General features: G+C 40.1%; 1 protein-coding gene across 3 annotated transcripts in view; it reads left to right on the forward strand.

The window, feature by feature from the left end:
* The first annotated feature begins 825 nt into the window (after positions 1-825).
* pam (peptidylglycine alpha-amidating monooxygenase) overlaps positions 826-23,944 on the forward strand; it is a 29,710-nt gene continuing 6,591 nt past the window's right edge. Inside the window, exons 1-23 of one of the 3 annotated variants that reach the window (XM_074689965.1) lie at positions 826-965; positions 6,339-6,698; positions 6,958-7,075; positions 8,359-8,416; positions 8,732-8,819; positions 9,031-9,122; positions 9,305-9,388; positions 10,871-10,919; positions 11,018-11,085; positions 11,243-11,323; positions 11,415-11,491; positions 11,643-11,746; positions 12,028-12,221; positions 12,314-12,373; positions 15,185-15,454; positions 17,835-17,964; positions 19,668-19,784; positions 19,883-19,955; positions 20,035-20,245; positions 20,347-20,550; positions 21,202-21,317; positions 22,891-22,987; positions 23,068-23,118. In XM_074689965.1, the coding sequence (XP_074546066.1) occupies positions 6,613-6,698; positions 6,958-7,075; positions 8,359-8,416; positions 8,732-8,819; positions 9,031-9,122; positions 9,305-9,388; positions 10,871-10,919; positions 11,018-11,085; positions 11,243-11,323; positions 11,415-11,491; positions 11,643-11,746; positions 12,028-12,221; positions 12,314-12,373; positions 15,185-15,454; positions 17,835-17,964; positions 19,668-19,784; positions 19,883-19,955; positions 20,035-20,245; positions 20,347-20,550; positions 21,202-21,317; positions 22,891-22,987; positions 23,068-23,118 (2,428 nt within the window). In that variant the 5' untranslated portion in view covers positions 826-965; positions 6,339-6,612. Of the gene's footprint in view, positions 966-2,062; positions 2,198-6,338; positions 6,699-6,957; positions 7,076-8,358; positions 8,417-8,731; positions 8,820-9,030; positions 9,123-9,304; positions 9,389-10,870; positions 10,920-11,017; positions 11,086-11,242; positions 11,324-11,414; positions 11,492-11,642; positions 11,747-12,027; positions 12,222-12,313; positions 12,374-15,184; positions 15,455-17,834; positions 17,965-19,667; positions 19,785-19,882; positions 19,956-20,034; positions 20,246-20,346; positions 20,551-21,201; positions 21,318-22,890; positions 22,988-23,067; positions 23,119-23,944 lie in introns of those variants that run through there. The other 2 variants (XM_074689966.1, XM_074689967.1) reach the window with 2 other exon arrangements.

A 23,944-nucleotide genomic window follows, 5' to 3' on the forward strand; every position in this document is an offset into this window, starting at 1 on the left:
TCCACGACAGTGAGGGCTCCAATTAAAATACTCTCTCAGTAATGGTAATTTGAATATAACTGAAGACAAAACCCAGTTTGTCATTTCTGATTATAGTTTTAGCCCATCAACAAATCTCATTTGTTAACATATAAAATATTAAACACGCTTGAAGGTACACAGTCCATGCCACAGGGCACAGACAGCAAGACCATGCCATGTGGAGCACAGAAAACCTGTGACCTTGGGAGGTTATCGGTTAAATGTACAGCGGGGTCTAATATCCACTGCAATCCCTCCTCACTCATGGTTTGAAATGAGTCAATTCAATAGTTCGAGGAACATGGATTTAGTTGTGATCTCTTAGGAAATTTGAGTAAAATCTACTTTGTGTATTTGAGTTACAACAACAAATATTATTCATTTGAAATAACTTAAAGATAACATTAAGATTAAATAAATTATCTAGATCTAGATAAAGATATTGCCCGCAACTGCTTAAATTAATAAAATTGGGTTAACTCAACAAAACTTTTTTTTTTTTCAGTGTAGCTCAAGCCGCAGACACTCCCTCTTGTCATTTCGTTGTTTGGTGTGAATTTCTCTAGACTTCCTCGTCAGTTTGCTGGAGACTGTTGAATATGATTAAATGGAAAAGGACCATAAAACATAAATGTGTTTGCTTCCAGATTCCGACCTTAATTTCACCGTTTTAGTCCAGATATTAACGTTAAATCCAAGTAAACGCTCACTGCCAAAGCTAACTGCCTATCACCACACTTTTCCACCCCTTGGTCCCCCCAGCAAACACACGCAGCAGTGTGAGATGTGTACGTGTGTGTGTGCATGTGTGTGTGAGTGGAGGTGGAGCTTTAATTGCAAAAGAAGCGGAAGTGTGCTTGTTGTTCTGTCAACGACACAGGTTTCATACTAAGCTCACTATAGGGGGCTGAAGGCGTCGACAAACAGCGAGCTGTACTGTACAGGTAGGCTAATGATTTTACCTTTTCCGGACGTTTGTTCAATGAGGCTGTCGAGTTAATACTGGAGCTAGTGTCTGCAGTGTTATTAGACTGTAAGAAACACATTAGTGACACAGCTAACGTTAGCTCACTTACGACAACATTATTAACTGTTATTAGCCTCTCGGGGTGCTAACTCAGTTAGCATGTGTCTGTGTGTGCAGTTCACGAGCTTATTAGCTGATCTGTGGTGCGTGTTTGTTGCTCCGTTAGCTTAGATGCGCTATGGGATGGCTAATTTATCTGGATGCTGCTGGTTCAGTCATCAAGTAATTGAGATGAGAAATATCTGCCGAAAAACATCCAAAATCCATCACTGATACAGTAAAAATCGGGCTGAGATTGTCAGTTACACGTTTCATTTTAAACCAAGGAGGGTTTCTCTCATCTCTCATTTCTCTTATCAACGGCTTGTGCTTTTATTGGCATTAACCTGCAGTTCATTTCATAATCCAGTGTCCGAAACTGTATTTATGGGAAGCTATGGGATGAATTACTCGTGTGAAACAGAGTCATCACGAACCAAAATGTGAAAAACCATCTATAATAAGAGATATAAGCAGGTCGATTAGTGACTAATACTTCCTTTACTGTCATTTCCAGAATTACCCAAATTACACAACAGCACATCTGGGAATGAAGTTTCATTGCCTTGGCCTCCTTAAGTGAAAGACAGACTGAATGAATAACAATAAAAAGATCAGTTTCTGAAAACAGCTTGAGGAGTTTATTGAAGTAAAAACAGGTTACTGAAATCAACATTTGACTCTAAATGGTTGAAAATAGGGTTAGTTTTACAAACAGGTGGGAGTAACAACGCTCAGGTGGGAACAGTGTGTACGTCTTAGTGGTGGAGTAATAAACCATCATCATGTAAATTAACCTGGCTCCCATGGTCGGTGCTGAAGGAGGACGTGCTGTGGTCCAGGAGGGGGGGATGAGCCTGTTTCCATAGTTTCCTGCCTCAGTCTCAACGGGCTGTGACGTCAGCACAGCACCCCTGCCCCTCCTCCTCCTCCTCCTCATCTTCATCTCTCTCCCTCTCTGTAGCTCAGAGAGTGTGGACAGAGATGAGTCATCAGGTTGGGCTGCTCACTGATTATTCCTGTGCTGTTTATAACCATCATTATACGGCTATGGACTGACAGTATCAGAGAGTCATAGTCAGACAGTCTGTGGAGGCATCTCAGAGCACTGTGAGTACTTTTATGATGTGTGATCCTACCGTGGGTTTTACTTTAATGTGATGGATTCCTTCATTTCTTAACTGCTTGAAGAGAAAAACAGTAAGTTGATCTTTTTGTCTAGAAGTTACTGTAGGTGTTTATCACATCAATAGTCAAGCATTTGCAAAGGTTAATCACAGAAATCTAACTTCCCCTCTAGTTCTGAAGCTTTTTCATGAAAAGTCATGGCAACATTTTGCGTTGATACCACACTTTAACTTATTTTTTTGTAATTGTAACAGTATTTTACCATCATATATGCAGTAACTCACTAGAAAAGGTATTTTTTAGTATATCACTGTGGATAGCAAAGAATTGTGGGGGAAAAAATCAAATGATCCTGCAAATTATGACACAGTAATCATACTGTATATTAGAGCTCGACCGATATGGGATTTCTGGGGCCGATGCAGACACCGATACCGGGGGCAAAAAAAAGCAGATATCCAATATATTGGTCGATATCTGATTATTTGGCTGATATATATAATATATCCATTGATATACACAGGATAAATACTGTATATGAACACAAATTATTATAATACCCATATGATTCAAAACAGAGACAGAACACTATTAAATTAAAACAAGGAACTTTAACTATAAAATTGTCAAAATAAGAACTGTAGTGTTAACCAATGATAAATAAGAACAAGCTGTCAACACAATAATAAACAAAGAAGTCAAACTTTTAACACAGTAAGTAGAAAAAAAACTCAAACTGTAAACACACAATGAGCAACTTACACAACGTTTAAACACCGTATTATAGTCTTACATTAGATAATGGTGGACAAAGGGGGCAGGCAGTGTGCAGCCCAACACACAGACACACAGGAGCAGGAGTGACAGAATCTCCGCGGAGCAAAATTTTTTATAATCGGCTACATTTTGGCTGATGTTGATTAATCGGTGACAGACATAATCGGCCTGATTAATCAGTTTAATTGGTCGGGCCGATTAATAGGTCGGGCCGATTAATTGGTCGGGCCGATTGATCGGTCGGGCCGATTAATCGATTGGGCTCCACTGTAAATACTTCAGCAGCAAATCACTGGCACCTTCCTGTGAATAATTTACTGTACCTATTTACTGTTGAATATCTGCTTCTGAACTGGTTTAATACCTCATGGTTCAGAAACAGGAAGTTCAAATTGATCATATGTTTGGATGCAGAGTTTACTAAACCTGAGAAACTCCCTGTTTGTTCTGGTTTTGGAACATTTTCTGTTGTCTCATTCATTACTTCCGACACTAAAAAGCGCCTGTTTCGAACCTGTCAGTTCTGCTCTGATTTTGCAGGTCATGAAGAGCAGTTGCTCTTGGTTATACTGTTAAAAAAGACATCCTTAAAACCTCTCTAATCCCAGGTCTCTGGGATTAGCAGGAGGAACAGGATTAAACAGCTGATTGAATGAATAAAAAAGCAAAATAGACCCTTATTTCTTTTAGTTCTTGATGGAAACATACAACTTGAATGTATGCTTCAGAAAGATGTATGACAAAGGTGTAGGAGTCAGGATCAGCTGCATTCCAAGATAACTGAGAGACGGAGAGTTCAATGCCTTCAGAAGTAATTAAGGGGCAGAAATGCATATGTCAGGTACTGCAACGTTCCAGAGCACAGGTGTAATCTGAGAGATATCAAAAGATTAATAACTAGAGAAGAAGATACAAAAGACTGTACAACCCCATGATCGAGAAACACTGGCATCTGAGATTTTTCAATCTGTCTACAGATTTGTTTGTGAGTGAATTAACTTTGTTTCGTATTGTAAACAATATTTCCACAAACATCAGATTAAAATGTCATCCTGCATGTCTGTGTTTACAGAAGATAACAGCAGGTTGAGATTACAGCGAGTGGCAGAATGAATAATCATGTAACTGAGGCAGAGCTCTGACACCACTGATTGGTGGAATAACTCTGAGTGTCTCTGCATGCTCTTTGTCTCCTTCTGTCACTTTGCTATTCACTGACTTAATGACACTCTTGATGCACAAAGTCAAGCAGCTTGGCTTTTACTGGATGGCTGATCAGGCGATCACCACATCAGTATGTAGTAAGGTGGTATGAGGACTCGGACTTTGTGTAGTGTGATCCATTTCTTAGAAGATCGAATCCACCGAGCAGAAAAGGGTGGAGCTGTGGATTTCAAACAGAGCAAAGTTAACCGTGTTGGCTTTAGAAGAAATGCTGTGGGTTGCGGGGCTGATGAGGAAACCCTGAATAATGCAGTAGTGGGTCATGATTGATCTTAGTGCTGCTAACTGCTTTTAGGGGTGTTGTCCCTTCAGACTGCAACATACCTGCCCTTGATTCACCAGGTGTCTCCTTAGCCAGCTCCTCCTCCCACACAGATCTATTGTTGCTTGAGTATATCGTATACCACTGTCAGAGTTCAAACTGAAACGGTAACGTCAAAGAGCTACACAGCTGCATGTTGCCCATAAACTGTATAATAAATTTAATCTCAAAGTATACTCAAAACATCTTATTTGTAAGCTTCATGATGTGGGTTTTGGTAGCCTAAATATCAATGTTTTCTCTCTATTCTTGGCTCATTTAGTTTAGAATAATTTGAAGTTTGATTTTTACAGCGTAGTAGACTGATAAGATAACAATTATAGTCATGTTTTGCGCAATATTAGAAGTTTTGGGAGTAACATTGGTTACACCAAGTGACATTTATCACTTTCACCAAATGACCACGTCTTTCAGCCAATAATTTTTTGGCAACATTAGTTTTAGTCACAGTAGTTTAAATGACAAACTTGATGCACTTTATGTTTTCAAGTTAGCTGTATGTATGAAACACTGCATCTGACTTTCTTTATTTCAACCACAATAAAAACGTTGTTTTCAATCAAATAGTTGAACGGGTAGAATATCACAATATATCACAATTTTGTGATATTTTGATATTATTGTATTGTGACCCAAGTATCGTGATGGGTATTGTATCGTGAAGCTCTTGCCAATACTCACCCCTAGTATCCGGGTGAAAAAGGCTGATACAAGCACTCACCCATCCCTAATCACTATAGTGATGAACTGCGGCCAAACTATGAGCGACCACCCTTCACCGTTGAAATGAAACTTCCTGTAAACATGCTTATCTAGCTGGAACATGTTGGAGAAGGTTTTTATAAGTGACACTTCACCTCTTACTGTTTGATTCCTGGGAAAATGAACTATTGGACCTTACCAAGTTTCCTTTGGGTCAGGCTGACCGAGAGGGGTCTGATTCCTGAAACCGTAAACTTCTGAAGCCTTTTTCAATGTCGTTCTGGGACAATCTAAATGAACACTTGTTTCCTGTTAACTAATAATCTGTCTTTAACAGAAGAGGGATCTAAAAATACCCATCCTGTCTTGACATATTGATGGTGTTTTCTGAGGTGAAACAGTTTTATTTGCCCTGAAAACCAGAGTTGTCACAAAGCCTCTGAGGTCTTGGAGAGGTGATGTGAAATGATAACAGAGGTTTCATAACAGTTAAGATAAATTTAACTTCTGTCTGAGGTTTGTCATCAGAGTGATGCAGGATCACAGAAGAAGTGGTCTTATACTCTGGCTGATATTGTTGTGTTTGTTCATGCAGTTAATATGTGTAGGAGTGGAATAATGGCGTGTTGCATACTCTACATGCGTGTGATCTGGACCAGAGCTTATGCATCTGTCTCATTAGTTTCAGATAATCACATCAAGCTTTGGTTCCTTGTAAGAGAACGGCTTCACATATCACCATGAGGCAGTCAGTGAGCCAATCAGAGCCAGCCGACCTGTTCGCACATAACACAGCAACAGGAAACAGAGTTATCACCATGGTAACAGGAGTGTGAGGTGCATAGACAATGAAAGGAGGCACGTTTGTGTTTGACATCTCCATCACCAGAAGCACTCACGATGGCTTGTTTTGGACCAGGGTGGGGATGTTTTAGTGTCTCTCCTTTGACATGTAACAGAGTTAGACACATGTTATCACAGTTTAGATTTCCACCAATGAAGTATCAGCTGCATGTATCAGGAGAAGCTGCTCTGACAGCCTGCTGTATTCCCGCAGGGTTTGTTGTCATAGTAATACGTTACCTTGTTTTGTTCCAGGTGTTTGTTTCAGACAGATTTACCTCCTGAGAGGACCTCAGTGTAAACCTCCGAGTGTAAACATGCAGGAGGAGTAACATCCAGAAGAAATCCTTCCTCCTCCTCTTCCTCCTCCTGCTCCTCAGCCATCCAAGCAGGGGAAGAGGTGTGACAGTCGACCCCCTCCTTCCCTCCACGGCGCGGTCCCTCAGGAGCGAGCTGCTGACAGGGTCTGTGTTTGACGTTTACAGCCCAGAGAGCAGCAGGAACACGAGCCGAGGTCTCCACAGGCACGATGGGAGTGTGTGTGCTGTTCGTGCTGCTCTTCATCTGTCACAGTCACAGCCTGCAGATACAGGAGCCTCTGCACAGATTCAAGAGGTGAGATCAGGAACACAGGCTTTTATTTGAAGAGGAATAGTTCACATAAACATCAGAGCTCGCTTTCTTTCGTTTAACATCACAGTTGTGGCGTAAATGTTTTTACACACCTTTAAGCAGCTGTACAACATGAAAACAGGCAGAGCAGTCAGATGATTATAAATCTGAGGTTATCAGTGTATTATACTGCATCATATTCACAGTTATCTATTTGACTCTAAGACAGTCTAAACCACAGTGTCCTTTGTTTCTCCCCCAGGTATCAGGAAGATGTCCCCTCAGACCCCGCCTCCTGTGTGTCCAGGACCAATCAGGACTTCACAAACTCTCATAACTTCTCAGTAGACATCAGGATGCCTGGAGTGCTCCCCATGGGGGTGAGTCTGAAGATGCTGAGGCATTTGTTTACCCGAAGAAGAAGGGACAAGCCCACATTTCCAACTCAACTGATAACAATCATCCATCCACCTATCCATCCATTCATCAATCTATCCATCCATCCACCCATCCATCCATCCATCCATCCATCCATCCATCCATCCATCCATCCATCCATCCATCCATCCATTCATCTAAACATCCATCCATACATCCATCCATCAAGTCTATCCATCCATCCATCCATCCATCCATCCATCCATCCATCCATCCATCCATCAAGTCTATCCATGAAGTCCATCCATCCATCCACCCATCCATCCATTCATGCATCTAAACATTCATCCACCCATCCATCCATTCATCCATATATCCATTCATCCACCCATTCATCCATTTATCCACCCATCCATTCATTCATCTTCCATCCATCTATCCATCCATCCATTCATCCATCCATTCATCCATCCATCCATCCATCCATCCATCCATCCATCCATCCATCCATCCATCCATCCATCTATCCATCCATCAAGTCTATCCATGAAGTCCATCCATCCATACATCCATCCATGATCCATCCATCCACCCATCCATCATCCACCCATCTATTTATCCATCCATCCATTCATCCATTCATCCTTTAGCTACAATAAAAACATTCCTCCATCCATCCATCTATCCATCATCCATCCATCTATCCATCATCCATCCATCCATCATCCATTCATCCATCCATCCATCCATCCATCCATCCATCCATCCATCCATCCATCCATCCATCCATCTTTCCATCATCCATCCATCCATCATCCATCCATCCATCTATCCATCCATCCATCCATCCATCTGTCCATCCATCCATCTGTCCATCTATCCATCTGTCCATCTATCCATCTATCCATCATCCATTCATCCATCTATCCATCTGTCCATCTATACATCCATCCATCAATCCATCTTTCCATCTATCCATCCGTCCATCCATCCATCTACCCATCCACCCATCCACCCATCCATCCATCCATCCATCCATCCATCTATCTATTTATCTATTTTCCACAAGTCCTTTATCAGATCCCTCTGCATGGAACGTGTTGTTGTTTTGAGATTGTACCTTGAGAAGCTTTTTAACTGACAGTCAACATAAAGAATATAAGGAAGAATGTTTTTAGAGTCATCAGGGTGACATGTCAGTAATTACATCTATGTAAAGTGAATGTACCATGCTGTTCTTCAGCATCTAGTAAAAAACACCTTTCAATTGCTCTGTTTGTTTCAGTCGGACACTTACTTCTGCATGTCGTATCCTGTGCCAGCCAATCGAGACTCATACATAGGTGAGTTCGACACCTGAACATTATTCCACACAGCATTCAGGGTGTATCCCTGCTGTCAGAGTAGAGATCACAGGTAATTTCACACAGTCACAGTAGTAACAGAAACACCTGCAGCTGTAGCAGCTGTTTCAGGGGGAAGTTTACGAGTGTGGTTGTGAGCACATCACTGTCTCAGTGTTAAGCTCCTTTTAGGCACACATGAACACACAGTTTGTCTTTGAAATCAGAGGTATGTGATTCTTACAGCTGACTCTCTGAGTGACTGAAACTGCTTCATGAATCATTAAACAGTCTGACCTCACTGTTTCTCCTCAGTGGATTTCATCCCTCATGCCAGTATGGACACAGTCCACCACATGCTGCTGTTTGGCTGCAAGACTCCTGTCTCCACCAGCGGTTACTGGTAATACACCTTAGTTTCAGAGACACCTTATCGCTCCTCAATCACTTCCTTCTTTTGCCTGTATGGACCAGCTTTACCTGTCACTATGACAACTTAACAGCTCTTTCCTGATTGGCTGCCTCCTGTTATACCATGCCTGTGTGTATGTTTGCTTTCTGTGTAGTGGGAACAGCTGTGTGTACTCAGTGCTATTGATTTCTGTCTCTCTCAGGGACTGTGGCAGTTCTCAGGGAACCTGTAAGGATGAAGCCTCCATCATGTACGCCTGGGCTCGCAATGCCCCTCCCACTAAATTACCCAAAGGTGCGTCTCTGAAAGGGAATTCGGCGTAATCTCTCTGGTTCTCCTTAAAATGTACTTTATGCTGAGTTTAAGTGTAGTCTCTTTAAATACATAAAAGACAGGTGGTTTTTATGGTGAGGTTAGAGTTTTTCTTTAAATTTCATGTCTTTCTGTGCTCTAATATGTCTGCGTTTTCTCTTCAGATGTTGGTTTTAAAGTTGGGAAGAATTCAGGGATGACTCACTTTGTGCTGCAGATTCATTACGGGGACATCAGTGCATTCAGAGGTGAGTGGTCATGGAGGAGAAAGTCTTGATATTTGTATTTTCATTATGTAAACAGTAACCTATAACAGCTTTCAGAAGCTAATGTTTTTGCCACAGTGTCAACAGGCAGAGGTGAAATCTTGACCCTTACTCTAGACGTATAATCCTCTCCAGTGGAGAAGTTGTGTGATAAACTGAGAAAGCAAACATGAAGATAAAATAAATAACTGGAACATACATTTAAACACAGATAACATGTTAATGTTGCCTGCTTTTCTTTATTTTACTTTAGACTTAAAGCAATATTGTGAAAGGACAAATGATTTCAAGGCAGAAGTGTGTCATGAAAACGAGACGTAGCTTCAAAAAAACAAAGAAACCTCAAAGATAAACTGACAGAGCGCTCACTCTGTTGGCACTTCTGGAAAACCAAACAAAAACGCAGAGCTCTCACTCTGACACTGTTTTTAAAACCCAAAAGATACCTATTTTAAACTTTCACTCCATTTTTAACTAACGTATTTGATTTATCCACTTAGTAATGTATTCAAATTGTTTGCTTGACTTCAAGACTTTGACCTCCCTGGAGAGATCTAAATGGCAGACTCTTTATCCTCTTTTAAATATCTTTTAAAGACAGAGTTTTATAGATGTGTTTTATTAGAGATTTCACGCTGAGAGTTTTTAAATTTTTTAAAAATTCTCTGTTAATTGAAATACTGCATTGTTAAACCGCTTATTCAATACATCTAAGATACATTTTTTGCTTTTTTTTTCTCTTCCACTGTCCATTCATTTTTAATAGTCATAACATGGATTAGATACAAAAAAAAATGGGGGAAAAAAATTAATAAAATTTATAAAAATTTATTAAAATAAATAAAAATTAGTTTAGAAATATATATGATAAAAATAATATATATTTTTTCCTTCGTCAATTTAGGAGTCTGTCATGTGGTCATGTGGTTCCTCTAGAGCCTAGACTTTCAGCTAAAAATCCTTTTGGTTAACATCTAAAATAAATTTTAAAGAGGGCCCAGGGGAAAATAATTGGTACAAAAACAAGAAAAAGTGGAGAAATTAAAATAATAAAAATAATAAAATAATGGTAATTATTTTTAAAATAAAAATAAATAAAAGCTAAGCTTGTCTTAATCGTCAAAATACTGCTTTTATTTTATTTTTTAAATTTATTTTTAACTTTTTTCCTTTAACAGTATCATGGCCAGGATTTTAAATCCTGGCTGGTTGAATTGTTTTAATCTTTTACTGTTTTTATTTTTACGGACGTATTCCTTTCCTTTATTTGGTGGCAGTTCTTAGCCTGTTATATATTTCTATATTTTTCCTCACATTTCTCTTTTACTTCTTCTCTTCTATTTCTTTTACTGTATGTTTTTATGACGTAAAGCACTTTGTAACTCTGTTTGAAAAGCGCTGTATAAATAAAGTTTATTCTTATTATTTGATTATTAATAAGTGTTTTGGGGGTTTGTTTTGCAGACCATCACAGAGACTGCTCAGGACTTTCCTTAAGAATGACAACTAAACCGTGAGTATAAACTCAGAGCACAAACTCCACTGCTGAATGCTGAAATAACAACTTCTCCTGATTGTCTCTGTGTGTGTGTTTGTGTTTCCTCCTCACAGGCAACCGTTTATCGCTGGTATATATCTGCTCATGTCTGTGGACACGGTGATTCTGCCAGGAAAGAGAGGTGTGTTCAGTTTCAGTGTGACCGTTTTCCCGACTCAAAGATTTGAATATTGTATTTAAATAACAGCATCGAGAAATGGAAACGTTGACCTTCAGAAGCTGCTGCTGTGTCTGCAGATTGCTCCTGTTTAACATTTCTCTCTTTGTCTCTCTGTCAGTCACAAACGCAGATGTGGCCTGTGATTACAGCTCGTATACAATCTACCCGTTCGCCTTCAGGACACACACACACCGTCTGGGTGAGCGTGCAGACAGCTCATTAGCCAGATCCAGAGCTACTTTTAACATTGTGTGCATGTGCTAACATGTGTGTGTTTGTGTGTGTAACAGGTAAAGTGGTGAGTGGATACAGGATCAGAGATGGGGAGTGGACCCTTATTGGCCGACAGTCACCTCAGCTGCCACAGGTACATGACATCATCAGACAGAGAGCTGTAATGTGAGATTAGATGGATGATTATCCCTAAGCTAAGCTAACTGGGTGCTAGCTGCTAGTTTCAAGCTCTGTAAGACGTCCGCCTGACACTTGCAGATGCTCTATTTTTTTGTCGTCTGCAGGCTTTCTACCCTGTGAACAGAGAGCTGAGTGTGAAGTATGGAGACACCCTCGCAGCCAGATGTGTTTTCAGCGGAGAGGGAAAAACCTCCAACACTTACATTGGGTGAGCACTGTTAATCTGTCTGAATACATGTCTGCTCCAGCTGCAGCTCTTCTTACATGTTGTTTCCAAACATTTCCTCTGGAATCACAGTAAATCAGCTCAAGGTGAAGGAAGTCTTAGCTGTTAGCCCCTCATTGCTAACTCCTGGTTTCACAGGAAGCTCTGGACAAAGCTGTTTTTTCCTTGCAAAGTTTGTTCCAGGTTACAAACGTGAGAGGATGTGTTCACTCTGTGCTCAGAGATCATCAGTGATTGATGTATGTACCCGTTTCTTCCTCCAGGGGGACTTCTGATGATGAAATGTGTAACTTCTACATCATGTACTACATGGACAGCGAACACGCCGTGCCCTTCATGAACTGCATGGAGCCGGGCTCTGCGGAGCTGTTCGAGGACATCCCAGCAGAGGCGAATGTCCCCATCCCTGTCAGTGCAGCTCATATGAACTCAATGATGCACATGGGACACTCAACAGGTACTCATCACTCTCCATGTTTACCAGATTTACTCAGACAGAATATTTTCCTTTAACCTGTGCAGCTCTGACTGATGTTTGTCTCCCTTCAGACCGTCAGGATGACATGTCGATGCTGGAGAAAAAGAATGCAGAACAAGATCTGGATGAGGGTGAGTTGATGATAATCAGTCCACTGTGGGAATCCAGGGGTAATTCTGTTTGCTTCATGAAGAAATGAGAAAGGTGATGATGATCCTCCTGAATCACTGGCTTAGGTCATGTCCACATGTAGCCAGGTAACTGGGAAACCGTATGTGTTTTTATGTGTTTAAGCCTGTCATCCACATGAAACTGTAGTTTTACGTCACTAAAAATTATGTTTTCTGAAAACTCCGGCCAAAGCAAAGACATTGGTTTTGTGGTTAAGCGAGACACCAGGAAACAGGGTTTTTGGTTCTCAAACGTCACAGCTAAGTCAATTCTGATTGGCTGGCACCAGTTTCAGGTCTGATTATAGGTTTGGCATGCTTTGAGCAGCACTCATCGACAGGTTTTCTCGGTGTGTGTGGGCGAAAGTATTTTTAAAAACGAATGAGGGGGAGATATTTGTTTTTGAAAATGCCAGGCTACGTGCGAACAAGGCTGAAGGTGTGTTCAGACCTGATGGGAGGAGAAGTGTTCATGACTCAGCCCTGTCATTTTTTGATGATGTTTGATATCATGTTAATTCATTTTTTTTTTGCATCATTTTTTCATAATTAATTGCCATTATACCTGAGAGTCTGTTCTCCACTGCTTGTAATGGAAATTTTAAGTCTCATTGTATTAATAGTTTGTATCACAGAAGAAGTGGCTTCTAGACATCTAACTCATAACACTGGTATGATGAAGGGAAGTGCTCGACTGTGAATTTAAAACTCTGCCAACGCGCTCTTTAGTCCTGTGATGATATTTATGAAGCTGAAGGCTGATGAGGATGAGAATGATGAGAAGGATGAGGGACATGATGATACTGAAGATGAGGATCATTAGGATCCTGATGATGAGGAGTATTATGAGGATTTTGAGACTTGTGATGGGAAATATGATGAGGCTGTAAATGATGATGATGACAATGAGGAAAGACAAACTGTTTTTTTTTCTTAAAAGCTTAAAGGTCCCATATCCTGATCCTTTTCTGCAGTTTAATATGGATCATTGATGTCTTCATGAAAGGGTAGTAACATGTTTTGGTCCAAAAAGCCAATAAATCAAGCACAGCAGCATTGTTTCCAGGCTCTCATAGCCCCTCTGTTCAGAACGCTCTGATTTAGTGGGTGCGGCCTTCATATGTAAATGAGCCACCGCTGATACCGCCCCGCTCTTCAGCGTCACAGAGAGCGGCACCATGAACTTCGAGTGCACAATGTTTAGAAAACAGCGAAGCTCTTTTATCGTAAAATTACAGGCTAAAACAACAGGCTAACCGCAGCTAAAGTTAGCATCCTGAAGCTAACACAGAGACAGGGGACAACTGAGGAACAGCTCTTACACAGCACACAGCATTTAAAATACTCACATTTCCAGGGTCCCAGGTTTGTTGGAGGATGGTTGGTAATGCGCCTGGATTCAGGACCAGTCTATTGGCTAGCCCTCTGTTGGACTGTCCAAAGTTGGAAAAGCAGTCGGCCGTGAAGTGACTAGCACACACATGCACAGTTTTACTGAGTGTAGCTGGAACATTTCCTTGATAAATGAACTTTAGCCACTTAGTCTGTCTTCTTCTGAGATGGGAAGCTTGTTCATGGAACTATGTGGCTGTTTACAGCCAAAAACAGAGCAGTGATGGCTTTCAACTTTGGCATTCTCTCCAAGCTGCTGGAGGAGAAGAGTGGGATCCCCAAAATCCAAACAGCTCATTTTAGGTCAGGATTTAACATTCACATGTGCTACTAAGTACAGGTTTTGTCATTAAATATCACATTTTGTGGGCTGGGAGGAAAGCCAAAGACCCACAAATTTAACTAAAAGACTTAATGAAGTGATTTTTGCATAATATTGGACCTTTAAACAAAAAGGGGGCAGTGATTCTCCAAAGAGGGGTTTGAAGTAGGAATGTCCTGATCCAATATCGGTGCCCAATATGGCTGTTTTTGGAGGATTGGAAAGCATTGGATTTTGTTATGTGATTGGGACCGATCCAGTTTTCACGTATTTTCAGTAGAGATGCACCGATCCAACTTTTGTAGTCCTGATACAGATACCGATACCTGGGCTTTGGGTATAGACGGACCGATACTGATCTGATACAAGTGTTCAATAACAAGCTGCATGCTCTACTGTGGGATAAGACTGGTAATGTTTTGAATAAAAGATATAAAATGAGCACATGTGGAATTACTGAAGTTGATATTTACTTCAACGGTTTAGCCTTAGCGCCAAGTTTGGACCAAAAATCTGGATCTGATCGGAGGTCAAGAAATCTGTATTGGGTTTGTCCTCTGATAGAGGAAGTGTGATGGTATACTGAGAGGCTCAGTTCAGCCAATCACAGCAGAGTCTCTGCTCTGATGATGCAGCTCTAAAGGGTCCAGTGAAAGACTAAAAACTAACCCTCTTTATTTTGATGAAGCACATTAGCGTCTCTTCTTGTCTGGCTGAATTAATCACCTGTTTGTGTGTTGACCTCTGTAGTTTCTGCAGGGTGTGCAGCGTGTGAGTGTCTAACAGTAAACATCCATCCTTCCTGTTTCCTCTCTGTTTATTTCCTGCTGGTTAACACCTTTACCTTCAAAGTATTAACTCTTAACTGTCCAGAAAGAGTCTGACCTCACTCTGCAGGCTGGGACGTGGATAGTGGATTTTATAACTCTGTCTCTTTATTCAGAGAGTTTAATCCCCAGCCTGTCCTCTGACTCTGCTTCATACTGACTCTGTAGCCTCTGTAGTCTCCAGTCTGGCCTGTGTTTCCACCTGTGCTGTCCTTCTGTCTGTCTGTGCAGGTGACATCTTCTCTCTGATGTCCAAGCTGTTAGGACAGAGCGAGGACGTAGTCCACGTTCATAAATACACTCCCAGAGAGATGCACAGAGCGCAGGCTCAGCTGCTGGCTCAGATCGATAGTTTAATGCAGCTCAAAGACCAGGACTCTCCCGGCACCAGACTGGCCTTCCAGACCAGGGAGGACCCGGTTCTGGTGAGGGACAGAGTCCACAGGTTCCATCAGCTCACCGACAAACCTCCTCGAAGCAAGCTGCTCACTGAAGGACAAGGTGGGTCCTGGTGCTGTGTCTCTGTGTGCTGTGATCCTGGAAAATTCCCTGCATAACGTGGTCCAGTTTTCTGTGTGGACTCTCCCTTTAGTTTGTCTCCTGACGTCCGTTTGGTGTGAACACGTGAAGGTTAGCTAGAGGATTACTGAAAATGCCTTTACACCTCCTCCTCACCTCTGTCCCTCCTCTCCTCGTCCCTGTCTCAAACCTTTCTGTATTTGGTGTGTTGAAGAACATCTTGAACCGTTTTTTAAGAAACAGGTTGTTGTGCTCCTGAAGATCTAAGGAGAGCCCTTTATCCTCCTCCTGCTCTGACTGAGTGTACTCCTGATGACTGATCCTAATTCAGGGGCGGTCCTGGCTACTTTTGCGCCCTGGGCAACCCCTCCCCCACCCCAAATGAACCCAAACTAAAAACCTGTCGCAGACCTCCACCAAGCATTTTGTGATTGTTACCAACACTTTAGTCTTACTTTAATGTTATACTCCCTTTCAGCAGACTGTCTGCTACAGTTTGGTGTTAGCTGCAGGTTTGTTTGATAATTTGTTTCCTGACAGTGTTGAAAATTATGATGACCCAGAACATATTTCATATTCCAGATCTTAGTATCCAGAATATTGCCAGGATCTGGATCGTACTTTTACATCTATCAGAAATGATGGTGACCTTGTCTTGTATTGTTTTGAAAAGCAATCCGACCATTTATCATGGAGTTATATACACACATGGTGAAAACAGCCCTATCTCACAATGATAAAGAATTCTTTAAAAAATCCTGGATCCAGACGGTGATCCAGATCACCTCCAAAATTTAACCACTTCTTCCTTATCCCAATTTGAACATTTCCTGAAAATGTCATCAAGATCTGTTCTTTTTCTAACCTGGGCACCTGATGGCTTCTTTGGTCTCTTTGATCCATACTGAACTCGACTAGACGTCATCACTTTTTTCCACTGTACGTCAGTCAAACTCCTAGAGTCAAGCCTGACACAGTTTTGTGTTTTTTTTTTTAATATATAGACATGTTTTAGTACCTTTTCACATGACCCAATACAGTTACATGCAGTTATGTTGGTCTTTGTTTTTTTGTCCTTTTTTTCTTCTGGGTTCTCACAAAGATTACGCCCTAGGCAGTTGCCTAGGTCGTCCATAGCAAAAATCGCCCCTGCCCTAAATTTAAAAAAAATTAAGGAGGAAGAGGAACCCACAGTGGTTCAGACTTCCAGAGCTCAGGTACAGTCAGGAAGGTGTGTACAGTTTTCAAAACAGGGAGTGTGTCCTTACATTTACGTTGTCTCTGCACAGCTGAGAAACTCAGGGGAACATGTGGACAGAGCTTTGCTCCTCTAGACAGCTCAGGTATTTCCCCTGGAGCACCTTGACATGCACACACCAGTGAAAAAATCCCAACCCCTTACGCCTGTGCTGAAACATCACAAAGATGAAGGATACTTCATTGAAACTGTTATAAAGGCAGTTAAAAAAGGGGCAACAATGTTTTTTTTTATTTTCCCCTAGTCTGACTGTTCACAGACCTGACAGATGTACTGTCTGTTTTAATAACAGTAAAATCAATCATTGGTTTGTATGACTTTCTTTTTCTTTTTAACTGGATTAAAATCTAATCAGTATGAAATCATTGCAGCAATAATCCCTCCTCCTGCGTCACATGTGAAATCCCATTCCTCTGACTGAAATCCAGTTACTCTGACCTGAAAAAACAACTCATTACTCAGAAACGTCAGCGCTGAGAACAAGGCTCGACTCAAGGCTCGGTGATCTCTGATGCCTCGGTGAGGATCAGGGTGAGACTGTGAGACAGACCTTGTGTCTCAGTGGTAACCTGCAAAAACAAAAGTCTAACTAAACCTGAGAGAGGGTCAAAGGTTGGGAAAAGAAGGTTTATGATCCTCACAGATGGCTTCAGCACCACGGACGGAGTCTGGGAACACGGCTGCTGACTGATGGATGTCTGTCCTCGTTAAATAATGTGTTACAGATTATTGAGCTTCATTTAAAGCACAACAATGAGCAGCCTGAGCTTTCACAATGCTTCAGCGAACACATTTCACCCTCAAAGGATTTCTGCTTCATGGCAGTTGCTTCAGACAGACACAGAAAGCAGATTCCAGATTGTACAACAAGTTGCTTTGAATAACCCTGAACCTGTATGATCACATTTTTAAAAAGTCCCAAAGTGCAAATTTCAAAACAGACTCCAAATGTGCGTGTGAATGAGTGATGTGCTGTGTGGAGCAGTCTTTCATAGGTTTACAGTCTAATCACCTTAAAGACAGAAAGTATCAGTTTTAGTTGGACTCACATATTCAACCACTGTTCATTTATCTCTCTGTATCTCTGTGTATGTCTTTGTGCAGACACTCACCTGGAGCAGGTGTCGTCATGGCCTCAGAGCTCCCTCCAGCTTGGTCAAGTATCAGGACTGGCTCTGGATTCAGACTCTAACCTGGTCATCTTCCACAGAGGGGATCACGTCTGGGGGCCTGAGTGAGTTGCTGTCATATGTTGCTATTCAAACCTGATTTAAGTTGTTGATGTGCAGAGCTCACTGTGACATATTATCACCGACAGATGGCAGAAGTCAGATTTTTAAAGACTTGTCCTCACAGACCTCTGAATATTATCCTATCCTGGCTTAGCAGGTGATAACAGTTCCCCAAGAAAAATTTGATCCAGGATTTTCCACTTTAAGTTTTACTCAAGTACTGAACTCACAAGAAATATGCATTACTCCCTCACACCAGATTCCTATTCAATACACTCAACATGTTATACATCTTCCAGTAAACCAAAAGCAATATGGGAAAAAAGAAGCCCTAGCTTGATGCTAACTTGTATGGGAAATTGATTTTTATGCTAGTAGTTAGCATATATTGATACAACTTCAGTTTGTTATTTTTTGGGGCTTTTCATGCCTTTAATCAGATAGAACAGGACAGTGAATAGAGACGGACACAGGGTGAGAGTGGGGAATGAAATGCTGGAAACAGGCCGCAGGCAAAATTCAAATCTGGGCCACCTGCTTGAGGATGAACCTCTAGGCCATCTGTGCCCCAATACAACCTCAGTTTTAAACCTGAATTTCAGAAATTTATCTCAGTTAGTCAGTTAGTCTCTGTTACTCAAAACTCTAAGAGGCCGTTGACACGACAATAGTTTTAAGGTAAAACGCAAAAGTTTTGTTGCGTTTCGGCCTCGCATTTACAAGGAGACAGTGTTTATAGCCGACCTGAAACACAATCATTTGAAAACGGCCTCCGTTGCCGTGTAAAGTGGCTTCTCAACAAGACAGTTATAGCGTCAACTACAGGCCTGGCATGCTTACTACAGCCAGTCAATAATGTATAACAAAATAATTAATCAACGTCTGGTGACATGCAATTTACTTATTACTAATTTTTTAAAATATGTCCAGATAGATCCAGATCCATTTCCCAGTTTCAAATTTAATTGTAAACTCTTGGCTCAATAAAATGCTGTTTTTAAAAAAATATATTTCTTATAGTTTTTTAATTACTTATCTATTTATTGTTAATTTATTTATTGTTTGTTTGTTTATTGTTAATTAATTAATTAATTTATTTTTTTTTGGGGGGGGGGGGGGGGGGGTTAGTTGTAAACTCTTTGTTTGCTCAACAAAATGCCGTTTTCGAAAAATATTTTAAATTTTTTTTAAATTAATTAATTTATTGTTTAAATTAATTTATTTTCTTTTCATTTATTTATTTATGTATTGCAAATTAAATTAATTATTTTTTTTATCAATTTATTTATTTATTTATTTATTTTTTGGTGGGGGGCTTTTATGCCTTTAATTGGATAGTAGAGGGGACAGACTTAAAAAAAAAAAAAAAAAAGTGGAAAATCAAAATCAGAATACTTCATTGATCCCCAAGGGGAATTTCATTTAAGTTACATCCCTTCCAAGACATATAAGAAGCAGACACTGACATGGAATACAGGAATGTGAGAAACCTAGGAGCTGCTAGCGTGCCCAGGGCCCTTTTATAAGAGATATGAAATAAAAACATTGGGAGAGGAGAGGGAAAAAAAGGTCAATTCCAGATTTAATCTTAAACTACAAGAAAAAAAACACCCCAGTATATAAAAACATGACATCAACAAACAAAAACTCAAAAAACTCACTTGAACATTCCACCATCAACATCCAAACTGTGCTTATGTTTCAGCTCCTTTGACAGCGAGGCTCAGTACCAGCAGAGGTCTCTGGGTCCCATTCAGCAGTCCACCATCCTGGTGGTGGATCCAGCTAAAGGAAACATCCTGAAGGCTTCTGGAAGAAACATGTGAGTCAGTTTGATTCATCATGAAGGAGAGTTTGAGAAGATAAAATACTGCTACATGAACTATGTCTCATCAAGCTGCTTTTCTTTTGGTTCTGCAGGTTTTATCTGCCTCATGGAATAACCACAGACAAAGACAACAACTACTGGGTAACTGACGTCGCTCTGCACCAGGTAAGATAACCTACTCACATGTTCATTCCTGTTAGACATGTAAAAATGTCTCAGTAAAACTCATGTGTGCTGTCTCCAGGTGTTGAAGGTGAGCGGTGATGGCAAAGACAGGATTCTGCTGCAGTTGGGTGAAGCATTTACTCCAGGAAGTGACAGCAACCACTTCTGTCAGCCCACCGATGTGGTCGAGGATCCCCAAACAGGAAACATCTTTGTGTCTGACGGATACTGCAACGCACGCATCCTGAAGTTCTCTGCTGAGGGGAATTACCTGTCCAAGTGGGGAGCAGGTGGGAGACTGAACCAACACTAACAAACTTTCGGAAGTGGCATAAATCAGCGTGATAAGAAACAGCAGGTGTCAATCTTACCTGTATTCATCTGTCTGCAGGTACGTCGGACAGGAGGAGGCGGACTCCGTTCCGTGTCCCTCACAGCCTGATGTTCCTCCCTGACAAGGAGGAGGTGTGTGTGGCAGACAGGGAGAACGGACGGATCCAGTGTTTCATCGCTGAGTCGGGAGAGTTTGTGAAGGAGATAAAGAAAGAGGAGTTTGGAGGAAGAGTGTTCGCCATCACATACAGCCCCGCTGGAGGTCAGATCCTTTCCCGTCTCTCTGGTTGTAATTATTCTGTTCTGTTATTACAGACGTTTTATTATCCCACAGATTTGATTTGGTTCTCATTACAGCTCAAATCAAATCCCAAAGTAGATTGTATCAATTTGACTCATCACTCTGAATTTGGTTTTGGAGAGAAGCACTCAGCCAGTCTGAAATTTATGGCATTATCTGCCTGAATCTCATCTGAACAAACTCATACAATGTAATAACTTGGTCATAGTTGTTTTTTATTTATTTAACATTTACAAATGAACACAGAAAGCAGTTATAACACACTCCTATACACATGTATTGACATATAAATACCTTGAAAAAAATTAATAATAAATTAAAAGACAAAAAAACTCAACACAGCAGTTTCAAGAGGATTTAATGTTTTGTTGTTTGAAGAATTCCAGAAAATGTTTTATAACTTGGTCATAGAGTTGAACACATGAGCTAGAAGGAAGAGGGTAAAGAAAAACTGGTGTGTTGCATTATGGGAAATGTAGGATCTTTTTTTTTTTCCAGCTCAGTTCCTCAAAGAGAAGCCATGCTTTATTAAATGAACTGTCTTATTTAGCGCTGACTCCGTTCAACTACAAGTGTTTTATGTTTTCTCTATGTGTGTGTGTGTGTGTGTAGGTGGTCTAATCTTTGCAGTAAACGGTGAATCTCTGTACAACCCCACTCCACTCAGAGGATTTGTGATTGATTACTCAACCAAGGATATTCTGGACACCTTTGCACCAGAGAAAAAGGTAAACACACACCAAAACACACACACAACTCTGACACACTGCTTTCCAAAGAGATGTTTACACCCATGTCACACCTCATCTGCAGGGTTTTCTCTCTCAGTTGATTTCTGGTCCTACTTAAGGTTTCTGTCTGTCCAAGGAAGTTTTTCATTTCCAGTGTTGCATGCTAATGCTTATGGTCAGGGGTCTGCAACCTTAAATTTCATTAAGAGCCATTTAGCTCAGCTCACCTTGATTAAAGACATTCTGGAGCCAAAAAAATACTTAATCTTCACAATAAACTACTAATAAGTGTAAAAAGTTCTATACATAGTTTAAATCTAGTGAATAATTATCTCAACAAGAAGAAGTTATTTTGGAGTTTATGAAATTGAACTTGTGAAGTCCTGTTTTTTTTTTAATTTTGAAAAAGTTGCAAAAATTTATAAAATTGCTAAAATATAAAAAAACAAAATTATAAAAATTTGCAATAATTTGGAAACTTTTTTTAATTGTCAAAAATTTGCCAAAAATTAAAAAAATGCATTTTTTTTAAAAAATGTCAGAAGTGCTGAATTGCACAAAATTTCCAAAATATGAAATACTTTTTTTTATTTTATAATTTGTTAAAATTTCAATTTTGAAATTTCAAAATTTGCAAAAATTTATAAAATATCAAATAATAAAAAAACAAAATTTAAAAAATTTCCAATATGGAAACTTTTTTTAAATTGTCAAAAATTTGCCAAAAACTCAAAAATGCATTTTTTTAAATGTCAGAACTGCCTAAATTGCACAAGATAAAAAAAAAAATTTGAAAAATCTTTTTTTTTTTCAAAATTGTAAAAATGTCAGTTTTGAAATTTCAAAAATTTGCAAATAAATTGAATTTAATGACTTTGAATTTTTTTTTTTTTTTGAAAGAATACTTGAATTTTTTTAATTATGTATTGATAATATTGCTGAACTTTTTGTTGTTAGCAAATGTCTTGCCACATATCAAGCTTGTATATTAAGCTGGCATGTTGGCAGTTCAATGAATCCATCCACACAGAATTAAAATCTGTCAAGTCATATTTATTCAATAAAACAGGAGCATAAGAGAAAACTCTTCAGTCGTTCAAATGTCCGTGTGTTGGAGCTTCTCATCTGTCCCCATCACACCGTGTCAGAGTCCACCCCGTGTTGGTCCTCTGTCTCTCTGTCCTCATTCTCTCCTCTTTAATCCGTCTGATCCGTATGTTTCCTTTCCACCTTTGTTTACCTGCCGATCAGGAGGCTGATGGTTTGAGTAATCCAGGGGTCAGACGCCATCTGTGACATGCAGCAACAACCCAACACAACCTGAGTTCACAGTGTTTGTTTCACAGACCACCTCCAGGCGTCACCTGGTGGGTGACTCTGGTGCTCATTAGAGACTGAGGTTACTTGTGTTCAGTGATTGAAGCAGCACTTGAGACTCTGGTTGTTCCAGTTTTACTGATCCACCAACTTTTAATAAATACTCTCCTGCATTCTGAATCTGCAATCCAGGGGTCTGAGGTATTCAGTGAACACTGTTCTTACATTGACGTCTATTTTTCTTAACTTTCAGGAGTTTAAGATGCCTCACGACATTGTTGTAACCCGAGACGGCAGCGTGTTTGTCGGAGATGCAGGGAGTAAAAAAGTCTTCAAGTTCACCTCTGAGAGTAAGAAACTGTCTCATCATCTGCTTCTCCTCCTTCCCTTTCTCCATGACTGCACTAAAATCTCCCTCTCAATGTTTCAGAGTTACACCGCTCTGTAAAGAAAGCTGGGATTGAGGTCCAGGAGCTTGAAGGTGAGTTTGATACAAAAGGTCTGAATCCATCTCTGGTGTGAAGGAGTTTGTGGACACACGGACACTGGACTTGTTAATGTTGATGGAAGCTCTAAAAGGGGCTGTAAACAAACTTTATTGATTTATTTATTTATTAATTGGCTCAAGAATGGGGTCAGAGTGTGTTTCAGTTCACTCTTTGTACGCCTGACCTGAAACCCATCACAGTATCCTGATCCAGGATCCAGTGCAGCAGGTGTTGACTCTGACTGTTCTGTTTTTGACTTGGGTGACACCTAGTGGTGATAAAAGGAAACACAATGACCCTGACAGCTTTCTGCTCCTTATAACAGCATTGATGTTACTGTGTTATCAGAAAACTAACACCCACTGCCTGGTCCTGTTTGTCCAGGGTCAGATGGTTTGATAGAATTGAAGGTCAAATCCTGGATTACAGAAAAAATTAAGATTTAAATACTTTTTTTCATCTGTAAAGATGTAAACAAGAAAAAGTGAAACATGCTCAATTATACAGTGGCGCATTGCACTCACTTGAAAAATAAAATCCTCCTGTTTTTATGACATAACAACTTTGTAAAAACAGAAAATATTAATTTTGATTTCCCCTTTTGTTATGAGATGCTATCTTATAAAAACAGACGATTAAAGATTTTCAGCAATTTCTTTACTTTCTAGATTCTTGCGTTTACAAGATAGTATCTTATAAAAACAGGATATTCAAAAATGAATTTAAAATCCTGTTTTTATAGTCAAACCACTGTAAAAATACATAATTATAACTGGAAAAACAGCTTTAGATAAATTAACTGTGCACTAGTATAAATTC

This window comes from Halichoeres trimaculatus, unplaced genomic scaffold (assembly GCF_033239565.1).
Source record: "Halichoeres trimaculatus isolate MK-OKI-2021-1 unplaced genomic scaffold, fHalTri1.1 fHalTri1_scaffold_16, whole genome shotgun sequence".
Classification (NCBI taxonomy): domain Eukaryota; kingdom Metazoa; phylum Chordata; class Actinopteri; order Labriformes; family Labridae; genus Halichoeres; species Halichoeres trimaculatus.